The sequence below is a fragment of the Xiphophorus couchianus genome, chromosome 7 (assembly GCF_001444195.1).
Source record: "Xiphophorus couchianus chromosome 7, X_couchianus-1.0, whole genome shotgun sequence".
NCBI lineage: Eukaryota > Metazoa > Chordata > Actinopteri > Cyprinodontiformes > Poeciliidae > Xiphophorus > Xiphophorus couchianus.
In genome coordinates this window covers 13,979,046-14,003,460 of record NC_040234.1, presented here as the reverse complement: position 1 = coordinate 14,003,460, position 24,415 = coordinate 13,979,046, and the positions used below count along the sequence as shown (strand labels likewise).

At 37.8% G+C, this 24,415-nt stretch overlaps 1 protein-coding gene across 2 annotated transcripts in view; it reads left to right on the top strand.

Moving 5' to 3' along the window:
- Positions 1-24,415, top strand: part of igsf3 (immunoglobulin superfamily, member 3) — a 108,862-nt gene that overhangs the window by 22,392 nt on the left and 62,055 nt on the right. The window contains exon 2 of one of the 2 annotated variants that reach the window (XM_028023391.1): positions 6,290-6,667. In XM_028023391.1, coding sequence (XP_027879192.1) covers positions 6,290-6,667 — 378 coding nt within the window. Of the gene's footprint in view, positions 1-6,286; positions 6,668-24,415 lie in introns of both variants that reach the window. The other variant, XM_028023390.1, reaches the window with a different exon arrangement.

The following is a 24,415-nucleotide window of genomic DNA, read 5'->3' as shown; positions in this document are numbered from 1 at the left end:
AGCTTGCAAATTAATATCGAGTTACTTTATCAAATATTCATGGCTAAATAAAAAAAAAGTGAATCACTAGAAAAACACATTTGTTACCAGTATTTTGCTACAAAACTGAAGTAAGAGCTAGAAAGTCATATTCCATCAGAGTTAATTGCAGTCATTAATGAGATGATTAGTGAAAAATCATCACTAATCATCTTAGTGCTTGAAAAATTGACTGTTTACTTAATGTAACATGAGTTTATTATAAATAAGCTACTCTGGTTCATTTTCTCAATCTGTGAGTGTAGTATAAAAATATAATTGACATTTTAGAGATTACTCTTAATTGTTTTCAACAACACAAGCAAATTTGATTCAGGTTTTGATGTAATGTAAACAGATAGGTTTAAAGCTAAAGGTTGCTTAAAGTACATTCATCTTAGTGTTACTGCATGTTTTTGTCCAAAGACAGTGTCATCCGTTTAGGTAATGAGCACTTTCCAGTCACCTAGATGTTCAATTGCTTTTTAGTACCAATAGTGGAGCCACTTTTAGGGACCATCACATGCTGAAGTTTGAAATGAGCATCAAAAGGGAATGAAGGAAATCTAAGAGACTTTGATTATGTTGTGGTTTTTGGTGTCTGTAGGGCTGGCCTGAGCATTTCAAAAATGTTGATTTACTGGGAGTTTCATCTACAACCATCTCTCAGGTTTAGAGCAAATGGCCTGAATATTTCAAGTGAGTAGCAGTGATGTGAGTGAAAATGCCCTGTTGATGTTAGAAGCCTTAGGAGAATGAGTAGACTGGTTTGAGATGATAGAAAGGTGTTAAAATGGAACTCCGGTTTTTGAGGAATGTTTGACACCCTGGTGAATCTGGGCCAAGAATAATGAAGGAGGTTCTGAAAGCAAGGGCTCCAAGTCTGTACTGCAATGGTTCACCTAATAAAGTGGCCAGTGAGTGCATATGCCTAGGTTTCCTTTACTCTTGTATCTTTGGGGGCACCTGGTTATATTATCTAGTTAGGGATTATGGTTGGGAATGCGGAAATATTCCTATTACTTGTATAGGAATATGTTGTCTATTTGATATTTCGGACTGAGACATTAGTGACAAGAGAGTCTAGTGTTCCTAAGAATAGTTGTAAACAGCATCATGGAGGAGCATTGTTGTGATGACAGGCTTAAAGGGGAGTGTCAGAAAGAGTAGGAGCTTCTTAAAGAAACAGAGTCCCAATTTCAATTGCAAAATCAAATTTCTTACATGTCAGTTATTTTTGACATGAATGGCATTTTTTTATAACAACTGAAGGTAACACACTTCAGATTTGTTTAACTAAGCCTTAAATTTGGGACATTATTTATGTGAGTGCCATCAGGTTTGTGACTTTGAGCACAAAAAGTGAACTCTTTCATTGAGGTCAGTGTTTGTTTTTAGGTTTTGGATTTTAGCTGCCATTTGCATTTGTCAAACTTATCATGAAGACTACAGAATGCATTAAGTTAATAGAAATCCGCACAAAGCTATCTGAAAAACAGCAGTGTGTGTGTGTGTGTGTGTGTGTGTGTGTGCGTGAATAAGCGAGCTTAGTTGATGAATACTTTGAATCTCCATGTTAGCACGTTTCCCCGCTGCTGTGAGTATCGTCTATATTACTTCACCCCTGCTGCGGTTTTATTATACACCTTTACAGGTGTATAATTATCACGTGTCACAGCGTAGAGATGATGTCTGTGGAGCAGGCATGTTTCGCTGCTTTTTCCGCTGAGAATAAGACACTGGCCACAAATGATTGGATTAGTGTTTAACCCCCACTTCCACTTAGCTTAATCCGCTTTGCAGCTTTGTGTGTGTGTGTTTGTGTTTGTGAGTTTGAAATCATTTGCTCCCATTTCTGTTTGTTCCAACTGATGAACATCAAGGACAGCTTATTTGTGGTCACTCAGCATCATCTTCCATTGGAATCACACTTCCTGCATCCAGTGAAGGTGTGTGGGAAGGAGCTAGCAGCTAAACGAGAGAGATGAGACATGGGGAAAGGGGAAACTGGAAAAAAGTGAGGTGGGGTGCAAGAGAAAGTAAAAACATACAACATCAGCGGTTTGCAGAAATGAAGATGAGCATTAATAATAGAAAAAAAAATACTTAGGCCCTGTTGAGCAAACCCAGGCACCTGGAGATCAAGCCGGCACAGCCAGAGGTGAGGAATCTGTGGGGGGGTTGTGGGCGCAGGATTATTGTGGAAGAGTGGCGGAATAGAGAGATCAGTTGAAGGTCTGCAGGGTTCGGTATGTCATTGTCATCCTTTCTAAACAGCCCGCAGAACGATGGGGACTTTGAAGTTCCACAGAGCTGCGTAAATCCCGCTTGAAAAGATGCAGAGAACCGCGAGGCAGGGAAAAGAGACAGGAATGTGGAGAGAAAGAAACTGCAGGGGCAGGACAAGGGAAGGGATTGATGACGGGTGAAACACAGAGGAAGGAAAGTGAGAGTAATCAGAAGTAAGGAGGCTCGTTTTAAGAGGGATGACAGGAGACAGGCAAGTGGAGGGAAAGCTCTTAATGCACCAACACTGTGAGAGATGAGTAATATTAGTTTTTTTTTTTTTTTGGAGGTGTATGAGTAATATGCTTCCAGCAGGTCTTGAAGATGGACTGAAACATGAGAAGCGGTGATGTAGCAGTACAGTTATAAGCTGGTCTGAGCTGGAAATTGGTAGCTGTGGTGCTGCCAGATCAGCAAAGTGCCAATACAGCAAAGGGAAAGAGGCGATAGAGTCAGGGTCCTTTTTAACTTCATCCCAGAACATTTAGAGCCAGATTCCTTTCAGGCATTTTTGTACCAATAAATACTGTTCAAGATTTGCTCCTTTTGGAAGAATTTTTAATTCTAAATTAATTTCTTACTGTTGAAGTATTTAGCAAATAATCTCTTCTTTGAAAACACAGTGTAAAAAGAGATATGAGGGTAAGTACAATGTCCTTTGGAATACAGGATTTGTTGTATTGTATTGGTTATCTTCTAAACAAGAATCATCCTGTGGAAGGAAGCCGGAGGATTCAATGAACTCTTGACATGGGAGACTTTCATGGCTGAAATACAAAAAAAGAGTTTTTCTTACAGTGAATACATGTTAAAAGAAAAATTGAATAAATATTCTATGAATAATTGTAATTAATCTTGTATTCCCAGTTTGATATATTCTTTTACATGTCCCACAGGAGTATCTGTTTCAGCTTATTTTCTATGGAGCAGCATAAAATGAAAATAAAATTGCTTTGTGCCTTTGCATAAAGCCGCATTTTCCTCATGGAAGATAGGAGTAATGTGCATGTGGGCAGAAATATCATCAAATGCATTCGCAGCTTAAGTCAACTGAGTTTAATAATATCTCAAGTAAGGCTGCATGATGTTAGGGAAACCTGCAATAATACTGTATTAGTGAATCTGGTGATGGTGATATGACTTATGAAAAGGGGTTGATATCTTTCTAAATTTGGTTCTTAGTAAACAAAGACCTCAGATAAGGAGCAACTGGAAACAAAAGCAAAAAAAGTCAATCAGTGGCGATTTCTGATATGGGCGACATGGGCAGCCCCCATTTTATCACATCAGAATCATATCATACTAAATTATGCCTACTGAAAATAGTTTTAATCTATTTATTTTGTAACTTTTCCAGTCATGTTTTAGTGAAAGATCTTGTTTAAAAAATGTTATGCAAAATGTATACACGCATGCCTTATAGCTCACCAATGAGTTGCATGCATCTCAAAAGCAAAGAATAAAAAGTGTTAGAGCAACAGATGTATACTCACCGATACATTATTTGCTCATAAATATATGCAGAAGTACAAAATAATTATGTATCTTCTTCACCAATTCCAGATTTTTGTTGACACAGGGGAAATAAAGGATGTGTGCATATTTAATCTTAAAACAACATAAGTATTTCTCAATTAAAATGTAGACATCTCTCACATGGACACACATTACATGGACGGAAAAATCGCTGTCTTAAAAAACGCTGAATGAAACAAAGTAACTTTAGGCGGAAGTGTGAGAGAGGCAAGGATGTTAACGTTAAAAAGCTGTTGTAGTGAATTATTAATACTGAGCATTGTGCCCACAGACTTAGACTTAGAATTAAACAGACTTTCTTTCTCTAAAACACACACACATGTCTGCACACACAGTTAAACAGCTGCAATCCCCAGTTGCTTGAGCAGACAGGAAACGGCACGCTTGTCCCTCTGTCTAGATTTGGGGTATGTGTAAGTGCTCTGTTGTCTCCGGCCTCAGTCAGAGGGATGTTTGTAGTTGTTCCCTAAATGGGGATTTTGTGGGTAGGCGTGTGGGTGCGTGTGAGTGTGTGTGTTTGAAAAAGGTTGCGTCAACATTCACATATGTTGTATCCCTAAATATAGGTTACAAAGATGGGTAATGATCACTGTACAAAGGGGCTTTTCAGACACCAATCTGGTTGTGTCTGTTCTCAGGATAAGCCCAGGCTTTATTCCATTTACAGTTTAAAGAACTGTAAGATCCAATATCAGCAATTTTTAAAAGATTATATATTCTAATTTTTTACAAGTTTTCCCTTTTAACTGTGAAGCATGTTGATGAGACTCTTTATGCCAATTTGTCCAGTGAGGAGAAGAAAGTTAGGAAATGTGTTGTCTGAGAAGCAGCACTTTGGAGACCTAGCAGACTGGTACCCTACTCAGAGATTTAGAAGCACTCCAGCCTGACTGATTTAAAAAAATATATATATGATTCGAAAAACGAAAGATTTCAAAGACTTCTGATGTACACAAGTGCACTCTTTTTTTTACCACTAGTCTGGTTAAAACCAGCCACTTGCACTAGACTTTTCTTTGTACAGAGAGTCTGGGCTCTTGGCTATTGAGGAACAATTGCTTCTTGGAGGCATAAGCTGTGTTGAGGTTTTAAATTTTACTTAGTCACTGTGACATATATAATGCACCAGTTTACTGAAAATTGTCTCTGCTATAAACAATCATCCTCCACTGCAAAGAGAGACAGCTGTTATTGTTAATTCAATTTGTGACCAACACAGACTGAACCACTTCCTTCACTTCCTTCGCTAAAACTACAGGCAGAGTACAATTCTAAAACAGCACAGAAAATCTATGTCAACATTTGTTGATTGACCTAGTCAAAAATTGATTGATTGATTGACTTACCAATATCACAGCATATATTAGAAGACTATGTAATGCTTATACAGGTTTCATTTTTCTACACGTAATCATCTCATTTTACTCATCACCTTTTAACTTGAAACAACTGGGGCTGAATAGGAAATGTAATTGTCTTAAAATTGGTTATTGACTGGTTTTTGAAATGATTGGTTTATGTAAACTTTCCAGCAACATGTCAATGTGCCCTCAAGTAAGGCACTTAACCCCAGTTTGTTAGGCTATTTTTGTCAGAAAAGATGTTTTGAAATTACCAGATAAAAAAAAAAAAACATTTCAAATTGACTCTTTAGGTTAATCCTTCTGCAGTTGAGGATTTAGTCTACAAATGTAGAAAAGACAGTTTTTGTCACATGTTTTAAGAAGCAGTACTGTCTGCCTGGTAAAGTACATTTCAAAATGACCATAAAAGTTAACTCTGAGGGAATTTCATCGTTATGTTTATCCCTTGCATGCTTATGCCAAGTGTGTTGCCAATAAACAAATACTTGTTTGTGTCAGCCTGGCTGATGTTTCAGTTTGACTCAAAGCCACGGTTTGTTCTCATCCATGCTCAGGAATCATGGCATGACAAAAAGATTAGGGATGCATCAGGGTAAACACTGTTTATTATCCACTTCAAAAGCACCTGTTCTCTTTGCAGCTTGACAGCCTTAATGCATCTCACGGGCTTGTGTTTTACCTGCTCACGCTGAGCTCTCACGTTACTCCCAGATGGCTTCCTCTAACCTCGGTGTAGTGCAGCCTTATTGCTGTGCGTAAGGTGAAGAGCTAATGTCTGAGTGCATGTAATAGCAGTGAGCGACAACAGTTACGGTGATCTTTTCGAGTGCCATTTTAAAAGCCATATTTGTGTGATTGTCTGTGGGCATTCCTACCTCAGCAAGAACTGCTCTCAGAAGGCTTAGCTGCACACACGTCAGTCTTTTTCTGTATTTCCTGGGAGATGTACGGTGTCTAAACTGTGTCAGTGTTAAATATTTAAATTGCAGCTTTTTAACTCATGTTTTCCTTTCTTTTCTCCCCACTTTCACTTCTTTCTTTCTTCTTTTTTGTTTCCTTCTCTTCCCATTGTTATCTTGCAGCAGGCGTTGCAGTTGCTCAGAGGGTTGTGACAGTCCAGAGTGGACCCCTGGTCCGGACAGAAGGTTCCCATGTGACCATCTGGTGCAACGTGACAGGCTACAAAGATGGTGTGAAACAGGACTTTGACTGGTCCATGTACCTACCGTCAGTACCAGAACGTGAGATCCGGATTGTAAGCACAGCCCAGTCAGACTATGCTTATGCTGTGTATGCCCAGAGGGTGAACAGTAAAGAGATTTTTGTGGAGAGGCTGAGTGATGACTCAGCGGTTCTTCACATCACCAAAGTGCAGGCCAGGGACCAAGGTGTGTTTGAGTGTTACACCCCCAACACAGACGGACGGTACCTGGGATCCTACAGCGCGCGCACCAACCTCACCGGTGAGTCTCTGAACACACTCATTGTCATTTGTCATCAAAGTGACAAACAGGAAACCTAAAATAAACCCACCACTGTTAAGGTGATGACAAACCTACTATTAAAAATGGCTTTTGTTCATATGTAGCTTGTTTGGGCTTCTAGTGGCGCCATGCAACCATTTTAATTTTAGCATTACACTGATATATTACACAGTGAATTTGGAATTATAAATTATAAATTAGATTCTTTTTGCAAAGCCTTTTTGCAAAATCTGTGCTCTGAGTAGAGTTTACTAGTATAAAAAAAGAAGATTGCAGTAATTGAATACATTCTTGAGAATAAAGTCACAAATTAAACAAATAATATCGGTCTCTCTTAAAAATCTTCAGATGTTTTCTTTCTGAAAACTTGTTGCTTTTGACATAATTTTTCCCCAATTGTTGTATTCTAGCATTTTCAGGGGGATATTTGTAGTTAATACATATTAGTACTTCTTTTGGTATGGAAAGTGTTTTTCAAACCTTTAGTTAAATTGAGAGCATTTGACACAAAAAAGACAACTTGGCAAAGTACCTGTTACAAAGGGGTTTTTTTTATTTATTTGTACACAATTAGTTCTTATTTTTTCAGCAAATATTGTTGGAGAGAAAAAAAAACAAACAAACTTTAAAAGTAAAAAAAAAAAGTATTTTATCATCTTCTCCAGTTAACAAAGAAAAAGAAGACATCATATTAAAAAAGCCAGGTGGACTGGAATGGAGTGAAAATGTGTTATGAGGTATCTGTTGTCCAAAGAACTGTTGAAAGCCCATCAGACTTTAGTTTTTAAGGCCCTCAAAAAAAACTAACTACTGTACCTGATGGTATCCAGGATGGTTGTACTCAAAAGACATAAAAAACTGCACTTGCCATCAGACTGCTGAACTCTTAACTGGACTGCACTTAAAATCTGGTCTCCACTTTATACCTTGCACATGTACAGAGCTAAATAACTTATATTTTACTGTCACTCCTGCACTTTATATTTTATATTTTATATTCATATTTTATACTGTATTTTATTTTATTCTGGAGTAACCTCACAATTGAAAGCTCAAAACATTGTCCTGAGCCGTATGCAACGAAATTTCGTTCTGTATACACCCTGTGCATGCAAAACGACAATAAAGTCAGTCTAAGTCTAAGTCTAAGACTAAGGGATTCTTGTAATTTTGCATAATTTTGGTCGTAATTTGTTATATTTTGTAGAAAGGCAAATGTCTATTATTGGTTATCAGAATGAAAATGATGTGCTATAGAGTGCTATATAATATTTTCAGATGACAAATGGAAAGAGAATCTGATGTGAGACTGAAACATTTTTATGCTAATTTATCTCTATAATTTCTTAAACTAATATGGCAGAGTGTAAAGACAAGGATATTAAATGGTTTGTTTACAGGTATGAAATGGAAGTAAGAAGGGGTGAAATGGCAATACCCGTGAAATGGGAGAAGGGAATACTGAAGTGGTGAACTGACCTAGTGCCCATCTATTTTCCAACTAAATACCAAGTTAATAAACCATGGAGCGGTGAATTTTTAAACTAATGAGAACAAATTATCCAATAGGAGTGGTTCAGACACATTCTGATTCCAGCAAGAGAAGTGCAAAGGAGAATATTTTGGACTCTCTTTGGAAACTGAGGTGAACGACTTGGAACAGGTTTGAGAGTCAGTCTATCAGAGAACCTGCTAGCAATGAAAAGCTTAGGAATTTTAATCTATGTTACCTCAAATTTGGATTTAGTAATTGTGAGACAAAGGACAAGTCAAACACCCAGCACATAAGATGAAATGGCACACACCCGGATTCACAAAAGCTTTAAATCTCTGTTTGGTGTGCAATTATCCAGTTGAGGTTTCAGACACAATTATTTAAGATTTTGAGATGATCAAATGCATTCCAAATTTATTAATAAAAATGTTAACTGTGTTAATTATTTTTAACTCGGTTAAATCTGTTTCCGATTCTAACCCTCGTATTGTCAAAGGCTGAGAACATTTCCTAGTTTTTATCAGTTTTATTATACAATAAACATCAATGTCATTTTTTAAAGTGTCTTAACACTTTGTTTTATTATCAATTATAATAAAAGTACTTTGAGGACTTAGGATTCTCTGAGGTGGTATTTAGTATTTAAAAGCTTAAGAGCAAATGTTGGACAAAACTCTGAATAATGAGGGTGAGTTCAAAACTTTGTCCTATGACTGTTTGGTCCTTGATTCTTAATTCTGGGGAAATACACAAAGAAGAAAGTCTCTCTGAAGTATCTGTAATTGTCACTCTAGTTTCACCCAGTCCCGCTCTGTCTGCCTGGAGAAAGCCAATCTCTTAATCTTACACACATCCATACACAAGCCAACACCTATTCCCACCTTCCCACCTATTCGTTTCTTGCCTTGGGCTGTTTCTGTAGCATACCCGCTGTGTTGGCAGGATGAGTGACTGTTTCAAACAGCCAGCACAAGTTTCCCCTTCAACTCCTTCATTTTCAGATACATACTTAGATCTAATCCCCCTCCACAAAAGGCAGCTCTGAAATCACAGCTGCCACAGTGGTGGATTCCATTCCCTTCGTAACTTCATGGCTTTATCCGTCACATATTTGACCTTGTTCTTGAGGCCAAGGCTCAGACCAAATGCCTCATGCTGAAAATGGGAATTACAAAAATCTGTGGAGTAGTATGAAACATGAGTATTTGCAATGCTTTTCTTTTTAGGCAAGCGTCACGTCCAGCTGTCCTTGCTGTCTGAAAGGCGATTAAATGATATGGTTTACATATTAATTTAGTTTTTTTTTTAATATTTTGTTGAATGAGTGATCCTGGACTTCAGCTGTTATAATTTCTAGTATGTTCAGTGCGATCTGAATGTAGGGCAGGGCTCAGTTGCAGGACGCAGTGAAACAGTGGTGCTGATAACACACAGTATTTATAGATCTCGGTGTGTCCGTGCGTGTGTGTGTGTGAGACAGAGAGAGCTAGACAGAGTGTGTGAACAGAGGTATTGAGGGACTGTTATCCAGGCTTCTTTCTGTGTCTCTAACCTCTTAACCCAGTTCCAAGGGTCAGGGGTCCACTACAGGGTCTCTCCCATATTTTTCTCCCTACCATGGCAGAAACCCCCTGTGAGACCCCAGATGGCTGCATGAAACCATGGCTCATGGTGTGAGCAAACAATAGCTTGTCCTCCTTACACTCTTGTCCCTGTTCTTCTTTTTCCCTCTCATCTTGTGTTTTCTATTGTGAAGTTGCTTACTTATTTAATCACAGTCGACCCTTTTAGCAAAGGTTTACTTTTGGGAAAAAAAAAAAAAAAGTACTCCTAGGATAATGTCAGAGGACTGTTCTGCGGATATCTTCATAACCATCAAAAACTTAATTTATTTGAATACTTTAACACGTTTCATTACATTATTATTACATTATTTTGATGATTTTTTTACTCAAAGCTAGGTTTCAGTTTCTCTGATATTTAAAATGTCACGTAGGACCAATAAAACAATATCATGACAGAAATGTTGTTTCATGGCCATATTGTGGCCACAAAAGTCATACGTCTTGACAGTTTTCCTGCAGTTGTCAATAACAGCTGTAAAAATTAGGTTACATAGCCTACAAAAAAAGTTAACAGAATGCTGTATCTCTGTATGCTATTTTTAAGCTGAGTGAATTGGCAAAGTTTGGAGTAAAATTGGGAAGAATGTGATTGGAAAGTTGAGTGGAAAGAAAAAGTAAGTTAGAAAAGGTTGAACAAAATATGGGGATTACCACACTCTTAAGAGGATTGTGAAGCAAATCCATTTAGAAGTTTGGAGGAGTTCACAAAATGCGGACTGATGCTGGATTCAGTTTTAAGAGTTACGACACAGGCCTACCTAGGACATGGACTGCAATGCTTGCATACATTTTTTAAGCATATAGACAATATTAGAAGTGTTTTTCTTTGGCTAAAAAGGACAGATTTCTCATTCAATGGTCCAAAGTCACCTTTAGGTTATATATTAGCACATGCATATTTCACTTTTCCAGAGGTTTGTGTGTGGTTAGGTTAGCTCAAGTCTCTGTAGTGATGCTTGTAGTGATGATTCAGCCTCACTCACAGTGATCTAGTTCCTCCTCTGTTGCATTTTCTCTGTAGTGTAATTATGGTGTTCTTCACAAAGAATCTAGTACCTGATGCCTGAGGAGGAAAACTGTTTTATCAGCACACCTGGACACCTTTTTGTCTGTCTGTCTGTTATGTGTTGTAATGCCATTTACATGAAGGTACACACACATATGCCTGACACCTGTTTCTGTATCTCAGCGATACCTTTCAAAGAAAGTCAGCAATCAGAATCCACCCGATATCTCACCCTGTATGAAGTTGCAAAGTTGAAACAAATTAAAGTTTGGTTCAGCCTACTTAGTGCCTTTGGGGAAAAACAGAAAGAATTCAAATGTGAGAACATTCGAATTCTTTGAAGCAGGCACAAAAAATTGGATTCAGTACTCTAAAGTATGAATGTGTAAAACCCACCTTTGGAATTTCTTTTAGTCTTAAAAGGAAGTTTTTAAAATGTTTTTGCTAGTCTGCATATGCTTTAGTCTGCATATCACGGCCAAAATAAGATGAAAAGTTGGAAACTACTTCAGCCTGTGTTTTTCTTCAAATGAAAACATTTAGAAGCTCAATTAGATGTTAAAGTTGTGTGTACGAAATACTGGCATACGTTTATGTAGTGTCTGTCTTGGACCTGTTACTTCAGCAACCCATTGAGAAAATGGATGGAGGAGCAAACCTTTTATTTCTTGCAAACCAATAACGACTACATCCCTATGAAGGATGCATGTCTGCAGGTGCCAGACATCTCTTGCCATAAGTTGCATTGTCCTTGCCCTGCAATATTTATTAGTTGTCCAGTTTAAGTGGTTAGGTCCTATACAAGGTCTGCATTTAACGTTGGAGTGTTGTAGCTGTTTAAGTCTTATTGTAGTTACAACGTCTGTACATTTTCTTAAGCTGAAATATGACTGAGCTCCCATCTGCTTCGTCTGAGTGTATGTTTCTCTGTGTAATGTTTGCACGTTTGCGTGCATGGTTGAGTGTTTGACTTCCTCCTACACATCAGATTGCAAGAAAAAAAAGGACAACAGCATGACATGGCCATCATGGTTGTTCTTATCCTATGCACCAGCCTGTGTTTGAGCTTATCCAACAGCTAGTAGAACAACAAGCCCTGGCATAGAGACACCATGACGTTTTTGTGAACCCCCACTACAGAAGAATGCACCATAAAAGTGATTCCAATGGAAAATAAAAATAATTTTAAGGTTATCTGTATCCTGTACGATAATGATTTTTTAAAAAATATAATCCTTAAAGGACTGACAACAATGGTAAAATTCCAATAATGGCATTCTTGGTCCTTCTCCTTATTCACTGCTGACGAGTGAGAGAAACCCTATTTCCAGGTGTCAGACATGAGGGGGAAAAAGAACTTTGGTTTAAAGTGATGTGGAAGAAAGAAAGTGAGATGGATGGTATTAGGAGGCAGAGATGAGAAAATTGGAAAGGAGAAAAATGGGGACAGAAGTGACAGCGTTGGAGATGAGCAGGGCGAATGATGTGAAATAGAGTCTGTGACCAATAAATGACAAGATGGGGTCTCACTCCACTGTGGTTGGTTACACCTCCCACAGGTATATAGCCCACATGACAGCTAGCACCGTTGGTGTGCATTTTAAAAAGCTCTCTCCCTGATGTGGCTCTCGGGGTTAATGTAGCTGCGCGCTGCCGTGCATGTTCTAAAATGCAATTAGCGGGCATAAACTGAGGAAATGGTGAAAGAAACAGAGGAAAAAGGCTTGAGATGAGACAGAGGAATTTCAATTAACACTGAAAAAATGTTACTTAAATCTTCTTTTAGAAAAAGCCACAGGAAATTACCACATCTCTCAGTTTTCATTTTCTTCCATTTAAGATCTACATATTTCTTTGTTCTGCTAAAAGAAGAGAAAAAGGGTTTTAATTTACTGGTGAAATGCCCTTACTCTGAACAGGTACTTTTGCATAAGTATCTAAATATGTTTTAATTTGAACAAAAAGAACAGTTATTTCAAACTTAAGACTAATTAAAAAGAATTTTTAATACAGAAATGCCACCTTACTGAATAGTATATTCATGTACTCTACAGTATACACACTTAGTACTTGGCTGGGGCTACTTTTTATGATTTAATGCAGCAATGTGGTGTGCAAGGAAGTGATCAGCCTGTGACTCTGCTGAGGGATTAAAGAAGAAGTGGCCTTCGGCTCTTCTGCATTGTTTATATGGTAAATGGCCTATACATGTATAGCAATTCATCAAGTCTAAGGACTTGATGAAATTTCTGGACTTCCTCAAGTCCAAAGACCGCTACATTAAGCGCTACCGAATGTAGCGATTCATACTACATTCAGTCATTCACCCATTCATGTGCATGCTGCTGATGGTAAGCTACTCACTGGTTTAGTTTGATGTCTTTTATCTTTCTCTTTACCTAAATCTTATAGTGCTGCCCAATCAAGCACAGTGATCCCATTCTCATTAAATCAGGTGTTGATACTGTTGGCAGTATGGGAAAGCACAATGTGCTGGTGGAAAATTAAATCAGCATCTCCATAAAGCTTGTCAGAGAGGAAAGCTTAAAGCTTCCTGCTAGATGACTATTCTGACTTTGGACTTGATAAAGAAAACTGTGTGACCATCACCAGCAGATGAAAAGGTTTTTGAAATCATCTCCGATAGTGAAAACCTCATACTGCAACTCACACAACTTCGGTCCTGTGTCTCTCCAATCTTTTCTGAACTCTGTTTTCCAGATGAAATGCAAAAACTACTTTCATAACAGCAAAAAACAGTTTTTTGAACCACTGAATAGCAGCCTTGATGTATTTGTTCTTTACCCAGGAAAGACAGTTCTTGAAGCAGCTTAACTTAAGGAATGAGATATTCTTACATCTGTTCTAGACATGTGTGTCCGTTCTGGTTGGTCACTTTGTTCAAATTCTGAAGTCACTCAACTTGCCGTCATTATTCTTGTATACAGTTCTGGTAGCTGCCAACTTCTTTCACACTGAGCTTTGGTAATTTGCCATGCTTCTGGGGGATGCTAGTCACTGTCTGCTTAACCACCTCAATGTTGGTAGATTTCCCCATTGTTGTGGCCATAGCATTTTTGTCTTAAAAATAGTCTTAAGTTTTGCATTTTAAGTTTTTATTAGTTGTAAGCCATAATCATCAACATGACCAGAAATAACCACTTGAAATCACTTCATGTGTGGAATAACTTGGTACAAGTTGTATGGTTTGAACTAAATAACTGAAGTGAATGTAATTTTCAATGATTTCCTTGTTTATTGAGATGTTGTAGAACACAGGCTAACGTCCCTGTGAGTGGGACGGGAGTGATTTCTTTGTTTTTTTTAGTTAGCATGGACATGGCTTTGCTCTACTCAACATGCAGCAAGAGAGGCTGAAACAATCTTCTGCTGAGCTCAGCATCGTGGGGGTGTTCATGTCTGATTTGTGTGTCGCCCCTGCTTTTTTTTTTCCCCCATGAGAGTTAAAGTTGCCTTCCTCTACTCTTAATGAGATGGGCCGTACGAAGAGATGTCAACTTGCATTCTGTCTGTTACACCAAGTGACACGTGGAACCCACCTCCCATTTTCCTCTTCATTTCTGCATTTCCATCTGAATCCCACTGCCTTCCTAAGCCTATTGCTCAGGATTTGATTCCTTGGTCCTTACATCAGCTCCAAGTCGGCATTACTCATGCTGGTTTATGGCTTTGTCAATGAAATGGAAAGACATGAGTGTGATTGAACTCCAAGCAGTGATTAAATAAGACAGAGAAATGGGGAAATCTTCAATGATGTCTTGTGTTAGCAAGAAAGATGTACAGGATGTTAGAGGAGAAGGTGTGAGAGAGAATGGACAAACGAGGAGTCAAGACATTTTTGTATCTCTTATTGATTGACAGCACAGATCTGTGTGTGACTGAAGCATCTTTATCTTTTTCATCTTTCCTTACAGTGACACTTACATTTTCCTGTCCCACCTTTCACTCTGGCCTTACAATCGCCTCTCAGTTTCTTTTATAATTACATTTTCTTTTCCTCGATTTGTGTGTGTGTGTGTGTGTGTGATTGCTCGAACTGGCTGTAAGTTGCAGACCAGGCAGCTCTCCAAATGGAAAGAGATTTTTATCGCCTTGTCTAGCTTGCCGTTCCCTTGCACATCTCATCTACTTTAGCAGAAAAGGGCTTCCTGCCAATAGCATTACTGCAACTCAACCTACTGGACACAGATGCACACATATATATGAATTATCCTCGATGGAAAACACAAACTCAGTCACACACAGTAGCGAGCTGTCAGTCAGGAACTATGTCGTACCCGTAATTGAGTCTAAGAGGGATGGTGCTGAAGTGTTCCCATTGGAGGACATGCTTTCAAAGGAACAGCACCGACGAGAGGCTTAACAACCCGTGGATCACTGTAGTTGACAATGTAACGCCTGGGTAGAGCATGTAGCGCTGTGAAGAAAGGAGTGCTGAACAATGAAAACTAGACACCTTAATGTCTTCACTACCGCGGAACAAGCTGCCCTAAATGCTGTGTGCAAGTTTTGTCCTTCGCCCGTGGCCCAAATTCACTAGGAGACATTTTAAAATAACCCAAAAGGTGGCAGAAGTTGAAAATACTCTATAATTGATATATTTTTATCAATTTTATCAATTATACAAATTTGCCATACAAATATGGCAAATTTGTAACTGGCAGCCACAGTTTAACTCTCTGAGATGTGGTTTCCCTTGTCAGAGATTTAAAGTCTAACGTGGTTCTCTTAGAGTAGATTATCTCATTGACACTTCAAGGTGCCTGTAGGTTTTCCTTCATGTCATCTGCAGCGACTTGAACTAATGTCCAGGTCACACACTACACCTTTCACCCCCATACTGACTGAACAAAAGCTCCAAGTTAATTTGAAAAAAAAGTACTCTAAACCATTGTATATCAGTTTAAATATCAGTTTATCTTGGTAGTTCAGTGCTTTTATTAAATTATCCAAATGGAAACACTTTTAGGGTTAGTCACCAAACCACAGTAATGACCAGTAAAGGTAACTTGAATTTTTATGCTGCTCCTTAGGGTACAGTGCACCAGATTCAGTGTTGATCACATGCATTTAAATGGCTAGATAAATACGCACCCCTTTATTCCAGTAAAAGTACTTCCTGTGGTTCATCTTTGGGACTTGGAAACACTAAACAACATTGGAATAGGAAGCTTAGTTACTGAACAAATGATGTTCATATAGCACAAAGGTCGTGGGGGACCAAAGTAATGAGGCTACAAATCTTGAAACTTTTATAATTTAATACAGAAATAGAAAAACGGGACCCACTGATAATCCTTAAGAACCTGGCATCAGTAAATGCTTTTTAAAAAAGGGATCTTAAAAATCACTCAATTGTAACAGGCTTAGAGATAATTAAATCTAATCCATCACGCTGGGTTTTTAAGCAGACAGGACATTAACGCTGCCAACATTAAAGACAAGCAAAGAAACAGCCTTATCAAAAAGAACGTCTTTATGAATACTCTTTTCTTCATTTGCAGTCATCTCAAAACAAAGTGTTTATCCTTTTATTCTAACAGAAGTGTTCAGTTTAACCCACCAGAATGGACCCAACATGATTTGATACATTTTGAGGCTCAGATGAGGGTCTTAATTAGTTGGACCTTTGGTCATTTTTGTATTTGTTTCTGCTCCTAAGCGAAGACCTTAAGCAAATCTAGTTTAACTTTAGCAGAATTCTAGAAAAAAGAACAACTAGCTATATTGACCTTATCAGTCATGCTATGAAGTTAGGCAAGATACATTTTTTATTAAGTAAAAATTATCCTGAAGGACATTCAACTATTTATCCTACCAATCCTAAGTTTAACATTAGATTTCCTGATATGTTATGGTCAGTTTGCTTGTTTTTGTTGTATGATAAGGATATAATGTCCTTATCATTATATCTATTAAATAGATAAAAATCTATTTAATAGAGTACAGTTTCTGTATTTAAACTTTCATTATGAAAATGTTTACTTCTATGTATTTACAAGCCCAACTAGGGACTAGTTTGACTAAGTTAAATATGCAGAAATAATCTGAAGCTTTTCAAAAGCAATACGAATCATTTTTGCTCAGGAATATTGACTGCAGCTATAATTATTAGGAGTGACGGCATCCAGTGCCAGATTTTTGTTGCCTTAACTTGGATTGTCTATTGTGCAGATATTTACTTGTTTTCCAGTGTTGGTGGTAAAGCCCTACACAAGGTTAACCTTTAACCTTGGACAGCCTGAGTCTGAGCTAGTTAAGCTCAGCAACACTAAATACAAAACTCAATAATTTGGTTCCTCAGGCCAAAGAGCTTCTGTGAAGTGAATGGGCCAGTTATTAAACATAAATCAAATTCTCTTGTTGGCTTCGGGGCACAGAAAAAATCTACTTTACTATGAAGTAAGGGTGTAACAATATATCTGGGTCATGAGACAAGATGATACACTATATGAGTATATGGAGGTGGGGTGGTTGTTTCACAAATAGAGTATATATATCACCGATCTAATCAGCGAACAATATTGTAGTCTGGCTTTTACTAGTCCTCATATAGTTGTGGAGAATTATTTCAGGTCCTTCTGCTCAGCAGGTGTGAGACTCTATAACCATCAATTCTCTCAACAATATATTATTTACATAAAATCTTTTTTTTAAAGTAGTCTTATTTTTGTATGCTGTTTTTCATACATTTTTCATTCATACTTTGTGTGTCTGTCTGCTTTCACTTTGCTGCTGATATTCCCGAGTTTCCCCAGTAATGGACATTAAACAATACTTCTATTTTCCTTATGGAGACCGGATACCATCATTAATATTTTTAATAGCTGACTCTGACAATAAGACAGCTATTAACAGCTTTGTATTATAGTTTCAAATAAGAGTCCGGGACAAAGGGTGCCGAGCTTAAAGCACTCACCTTCACCTCTGGGACTCAAAATTGTAGCTTAGATTTATTTCGCCAGACAAAGTCACATAATCACATCATCTGGATGCTGGTTTGGAGGACAGGTGTAACTTTGAGAAAAACTACTGTAGCATTTTAATCTTAGATTTAATACCAGATAATCAACAAAATTATTTTTTTTATTTTAATAAATTTCAAAATATCATATGGTAGAGTTTTTTGGGGGTTTTTTGCTGCAGTGCTTATATGGACTTACGATAGGTGCGCCTATTGTTGACTAGTGTAGCAAAGGGACCTGCTGCCTCTTTGGGATTAGCAGCACAGAGCCACAGTTTGAATAAGAATTCAATATGAATATGGATGTGAATGGGCATACTAATAAGTGTTTGTGTTAATGGTCTTGGGAAAGACTTGAAATTGCAGGATAATGGCCTTTACTAGCCATATGGTGAGTGATCAGAGAGTCTGGCGATCCTGCTACGTTGTGTGATTTTAGTTGTCTGAAGCGTCATTTTGGCAAAAGACGACAGGTGTTTTTTGTTTTTTTTTAAATTGGATATTTCATAATCCCATAAAAAAATCCATGTGCTTGTATTTGTTTGTAAAAGAACAAAAAATGCAAAGACATTGGCACTCATGCCTCTAGGTGTTGGATAATGCACTTCTAGCACATCAAAGAGGAGGAGATTGGGTATTCTGGAGATGCCTTCAAGCCCCGGAGAGGGATTGATAGCTTCTTCTACAATTATTACACCTAATTCGCAAGGTTTCTAGGTAAAAATCATTGGCTTATGTACAACCGTGATCTTTAGTGTGGTAAGGGCTTTCAATGAAGCACGTGGATATCTGTAGTTAAGTGCAGCACCATTTTTGTTATTTCACTGAGGGTCTGGAGTTTCTCTTACTTTGTGTTTGACTTTGCATTTGCCAGTATGCCAGAGTCAGCAAGTATGCGCATGACATAAATGTCACTAGAATGTTTTTGTAAAGCTCTGTGTGGACATCTGCACACTCACCAGTTTCCTGCAACTGCACCCTGTTGTCTTCATCATGTACACATGCTGTCTTCATTGGTAGTTTTGTGGAAGGGAAAGGCACAAATAGGAGAGAGTTCCACTGATTGAGCTTTAGAGATTAGAATCAAACATAGCATATTTGCATAGTAAACACATGCAGCCTCGCTGTTTACTGAGATTAAGTTAACATGTCTGATGTATAGGATTTAAGTGTGGGCTGTAAAGCTTAACTGAAAGCTGTTTTTAAACTGCCGTGCAGAAGGTAAATAAAAATAATGCCTGGGAAGGTAAATTATTCTGGTAAAGCAAGCCATATTTCCATCTAAAGTCTGGGTCAGTAATTCTTGTGCTGCTGCAAATAAATAACAAAATCCAAAGTAAGAATGACCTTTTTCTCTGCTGACGAGGTGATCGTTTGGGACAGTATCACTCATGGCTTTCACAGTAAGTGATCTAAAGTAATGTTTTATATCATGCTTGCAATTTTCTGTACTTATAAACAATATCTACAATTTAGCGGCTGCTCACAATTATAAGGTTTGGGCACGGGTGCATAGTTTCTCACATGTTGGCCAAGAATCACTATATGTGGAATATGGCATGATACAAAGTTTGCAGAAAATAAAATCAAACACTATTAAAATATATGTGAGTTTCATATAATGTTTATTGGTTTACGGGTCCGTTATTCGCTGATTTTTATGATATATCTGGCTACATAAATAATAGATTTACGAAAAATATTTTAGGTACACTGAAAATAGTTTGTTTACTGGAATGAAACTGAAGAAAGACAGGATGAAATGGGGGTAAGAACTGAGGAAGGGACACATTTACTCATATTTCTCCCCTTGAAGTGTTTTTCAATAGGTATCAGCATGTAACTTTACCAGGTCAAATAAATCAAAGCTGCTATTTAGATCGCCAGAGATGAAGGAGTGCTTGAAGCTTGTCACCTTGTTTCATTTATGATAAATGAAACATGTTTTTATTTTACTCTGTTTTTTAAAATCTTGTACAATCATCTGAATGCAACTGTTTAAAGATGAGTTTTTATGGGTTAGTGGGAATAACAATCATCTACCCAATTGAAGATTGTGAATATGCTTTCAGCCTCCACAACGTGTCCTTAGGAAAGGTACCGAGAGGGTCTACTGATCTGCATATTGTAAATGAATGCGAGTGTTGTGAGTTCTGCTAAGTTAATGTTAATGCTGTACTGCATTGTAAAAGGGGTTTCAGGGGTCAGTATGGCTAGAAAAGGACCTGTTAAAATACAACTTCAGTCTATTTGCCATTCATATATTTGCCATTGTTAAAACATATGGGTTTTAATAAGCTCCTATATGTTTTTAATAGTTTGTCAGTGTTTTGGGTGTTTGCTAAGAAAATTGAAATAGTGACAGACAAGATATAAATACCGTGAAAACACTGTGAAAATACTGCAACTTATTCTGTGATAGCCCCCAGTGATGCCAAAGTTAAAATCCGTTTTGCACCTTCCCACTGGTTCTAAATTTGACAGCAATGCCTTTGCTCATCTTTAGTTCAAAATCCAAAATACTTAACTGATTGAACCTGAACTGGATAGGTCTACTAGACAGAGAATCTCAAGAACACACATTTATGAAACCATTATTATTTCTGTGAAACCTTTACATTTTAATTTTGCTTCTGTGACCTGGATGTGTAGTTACATCACTTGTGCTCATTCACACAGACAGATGCAAACCAGTTTTAACCTCTTTTCAACTGACCACAGGGAGGGAGCAGACATATGCTGGCACCTGTGCTCTCATGCCACAGTGGTAACAAGGGGCTATGTGGTCAAAGCGAGGTGTTTGCGTGTAAGAGGGGAGGAGCTGGGATGGCATATGCCTAATTCCCCACAGTGCTGGCAATTCAGACAGACAGTTGCTCCCTCATCTGCTGTACTGCTGGATGGATGCCTGGTGACAGAGCACTGCCACCCTCGCTTAGCCGCGGTCCCTCAGTGACTCTGTTTCTCACAGTGATACAACACATGTGCTGCCGCTTAGCTTCCCCACCTCTGGCTGGCATCACACTTGACCTCTGCTTTACACAAAATGATAGCCTAGATCCTCTTGGCTTTGGGTTTATAATCATTACGGTGACTGCCCTGGGATCTACATGGCAATGTGCCGCTTTTTAGGGAGGCAGGTGTGTGGAACTTGCCTAAAACCAAGGGCTTTGTACTCTGATTAAAATGCAGTGATTTGCTATAAAAGGTTTTACATACACACCCACACACACCCACACACACACTCACACACACTCACACACACTCACACTCACTAGTAGATAAAAATGGTCAGATGGCTGGGGCTATAACTGGTCCTGTCCTCAGGGAGGTCTTAATTGGTCACAGTGCTTTACCATCTGGGGCTGCAGCAACAATGGAGGAGAGATGAAGGTAACCAGTGAGAGCTCCTGGAAGGGGTGTAGAAGGGACAAAATGAGAGGAAAAACCAGCATGCACACCCTGGCAGTGATAACCTAAGAATTATTTGGACCATTGTATACCTGATAAAATCAGTTTATATAATACAAGTGGGAGGCTGCATGAACGATCGTTGGGCTGTGGTGTCCGTGCCTGTAGGTAGACAGAGTATTGCGTGGCCGCATCTGTGTGCTTCTGTGCGAGCATACACACTGTTATTGGCTGTCTGAGCAGAACTCACCACATGTAATAAGAACCTCCAGGACCGCAGCCATGGAGAAAACACATAAATCGTGTCTTGGAAGCTCTCTGTTTGTTTCTCTGTCTTTCTGAGTAAACAGTGTTTGTTGAAGTTTGTGTTTGTTAAAGACATGGGCAGATTGGATATCCAGAGTTCTTGAATTCTGGGAATGTCTGCAACTGCATTTGCTTATTCAAGAACTGAGCACTATGGAAATAGAAACTCAAAAAATATTTGTATTTTGCAGACTGTAGTCTGTACTTTAATATCTAAAAGATTATTCCATCCAGGCAGTCAAACCTCCAGTTGTTTAAGCATATTTAAAGCATAAATAACTGAAATATGAACACAAAAATTCACTGTGAACTTTTACAGTAAAAATGGCCAAAATACAAACTCAAAAAAAGTATTACCTAGAAAACCTTGTAGTTTCGATGTGAAAAATTAGTTGGAATCCTGGAAATAATCAAAAGTGATGGAAAAGTTGAAAAGATGATGAAGTAAAATGAAGGATAAAGACACTGAGGAGGGGAAGAGGAGGAGTGCAATTCTGAATTGAGGGACAGGAAGAATATTTGATGTGTTTAGGTATGATGAGTACATCTTTGATAGTCAAAAGGATTTCTGTCAACGATAGCTTGGCACACAGCACTCCTCAACCGCTCTTAGGAAGATTTGTCTTTCATACTCCCACCTCTCTTCAGACTACCCCTCCTCTCACACTTTGCCTTTTTAATCTCTTGCATACTCTCCATCTTCGCAGCACACTCAGTCAAGCTCTTTTTCCTGGCTGGGCCTCAATGAGAAGTAGTGTCGAACTGAGTGTGTATATATCGTATAGATATGAATGTGAGCTCCCAAGTGTTTGTGTGTTACTTAGAGTTAATTCCTCCTCTTCTGCCTTTGTGTAAACAGCGTCTCATATTAGAAAGCCTCTCCTCACCACGGATTCCTCTCTTATCACAACATTCAGCCTTTTAACTGCACGTCACCATCCTCCAGTAACAAAGCTCAAGCCTTCACTCACTGCCTACCTTTCTTTTCTTTTGCTCTCCCACCTTTTTCCTTTTGTTGACTCTATTGTTGAATTGTTTTCTACAATGAGAAAGAATGGACATATGCAAAATAAAGGTCTGTAAATACACTGTGAAAACTGTGGAAGTTTTTATTTGTTTTGCCACATTAACTGTCAGTCATATTTACTGTTTAGTTAGTGATGAAAATGGATAAAGTTCACCATGATCCCAGTAATTGGTAGGTTGAATACTTAAAGGTTTGAATTTGTTTCACTTCATTAAAGACATCAGAGCTGAAAACCCACATGGACAGCCGACATCATTCTCTTTGATGTACTTTGTTTTGAGATTAATAAAAACAGATAAAGGTTAAGGGCATGTGCTTTGGTTCATAATCTTGTAATTCCTTTACTTTCAGGTTCAAAATATCTGCTATCAGGGAACCAGCAGCAATGTTTCCTTATTATGTGGTCTGCATTTGTTACATTTATTTGTTGGATCTAAACAAATTTTATGCAAAATGAGTTTGTAGATGATGCTAGTCTTTAGAGAGAGGATTAGCAGACCGTATGGCATTGTGGGAAATGTTAACTTAGTTAAGTTTTAGGTGTGATTACTCAGATTACTGGTCTATTTTTGAAAGGAGAAAATTGTAATAATGAAAAAAAATTACATATTTATCTGTAAAAGAAGTGTAATGTTGTAGCAGAACTATTCTTAATATGTTTTTTTTTTCCATTTTGTTTATTTATTTGTTTTGTTTATATAAAACAATACATTTATATCTTCATAGTTTATAAAGATATAAATGTATTGTCATTGGGTAAAAGGCAGAGTACACCCTGGACAGGTCACCAGCTCGTCACACTGACCTTAAGCTCTACCAGGTTATGAAATTATTTAGTCTTTATTATTATTAATTAGATCAGGAGGAAGGTTAATTAAAAGCATTTCTGAAATATTACGTAAAACCCCAAAAACTCTTAGAATGAAGGAATTTGACTTTTTACATTTCTGTGTATTTTTATATTTCTGCATTATTGAGAATATGGTGAAACCCATTACAGCGCTTTGCTCAATAAGCACAGTCAGCCAAGATATTGCATTTATTTAGATTCTTCTGCCTCTGGAGATAATCTTCTTAAAATGCTGTTTTATTTTTATTATTTTTCATTTCTATATACATATATATATATATATACGTAAAGGCTCATTTTGATGCTGTGTAGAGGCAACTTTCTTTGGGACAGTTAGAGGTTTTAGTATAAAACAGATGCTTGCTGCTGCAGGAAACAAGACAAAATTTACAAGGTTATAGCTGTATAATATTAAAGGCATTTATGAGTTACAGTCTACATGTCTCAATCCTAGCATTTTAGCTTATAAATAATTTGGCCTGTTCCAGGTTCTAAATCTAACCCTGAAGGACATAGAGAGTCACAACCCACAGATTCATCTATTTCAATATTTGAGTAAAGATGAAGCCAAAAAAAATAATAAAATAAAAAGATTAAAGAATCCAAAATCATAAAAGCATAGAAATTTATAAAAGATGTACTTACTGTTTGCCACTTATCTCTACAGGCTATTAGTCAGAATAAGCTAGAAAATATCAGGATGTCAGGGTATCTTGCATCCTTTGTAGTTTATACCGATAGTAAATAACTTGTTAACAGCAGAAGAAAATGTGCAGGATCGTCCAACTAGGGCAGGACAACCAAATGTAGAGCTGCTTCCAGAGGAAGAAAAACACATCATGTTACTTGACTTTCCTTTTAATAAAACCGAGGACAGTCTAGGCTTCACAAGCACAAAGTTATTAAATTCATTTGATTATATTTTGTACATACATAAGGAGTAAGTACAAAGATGCAAGCCTAACATATTCAGGGTATCCATTTAAGTTACCATAATTAACTAGCCATTAAGTGTACTAAAC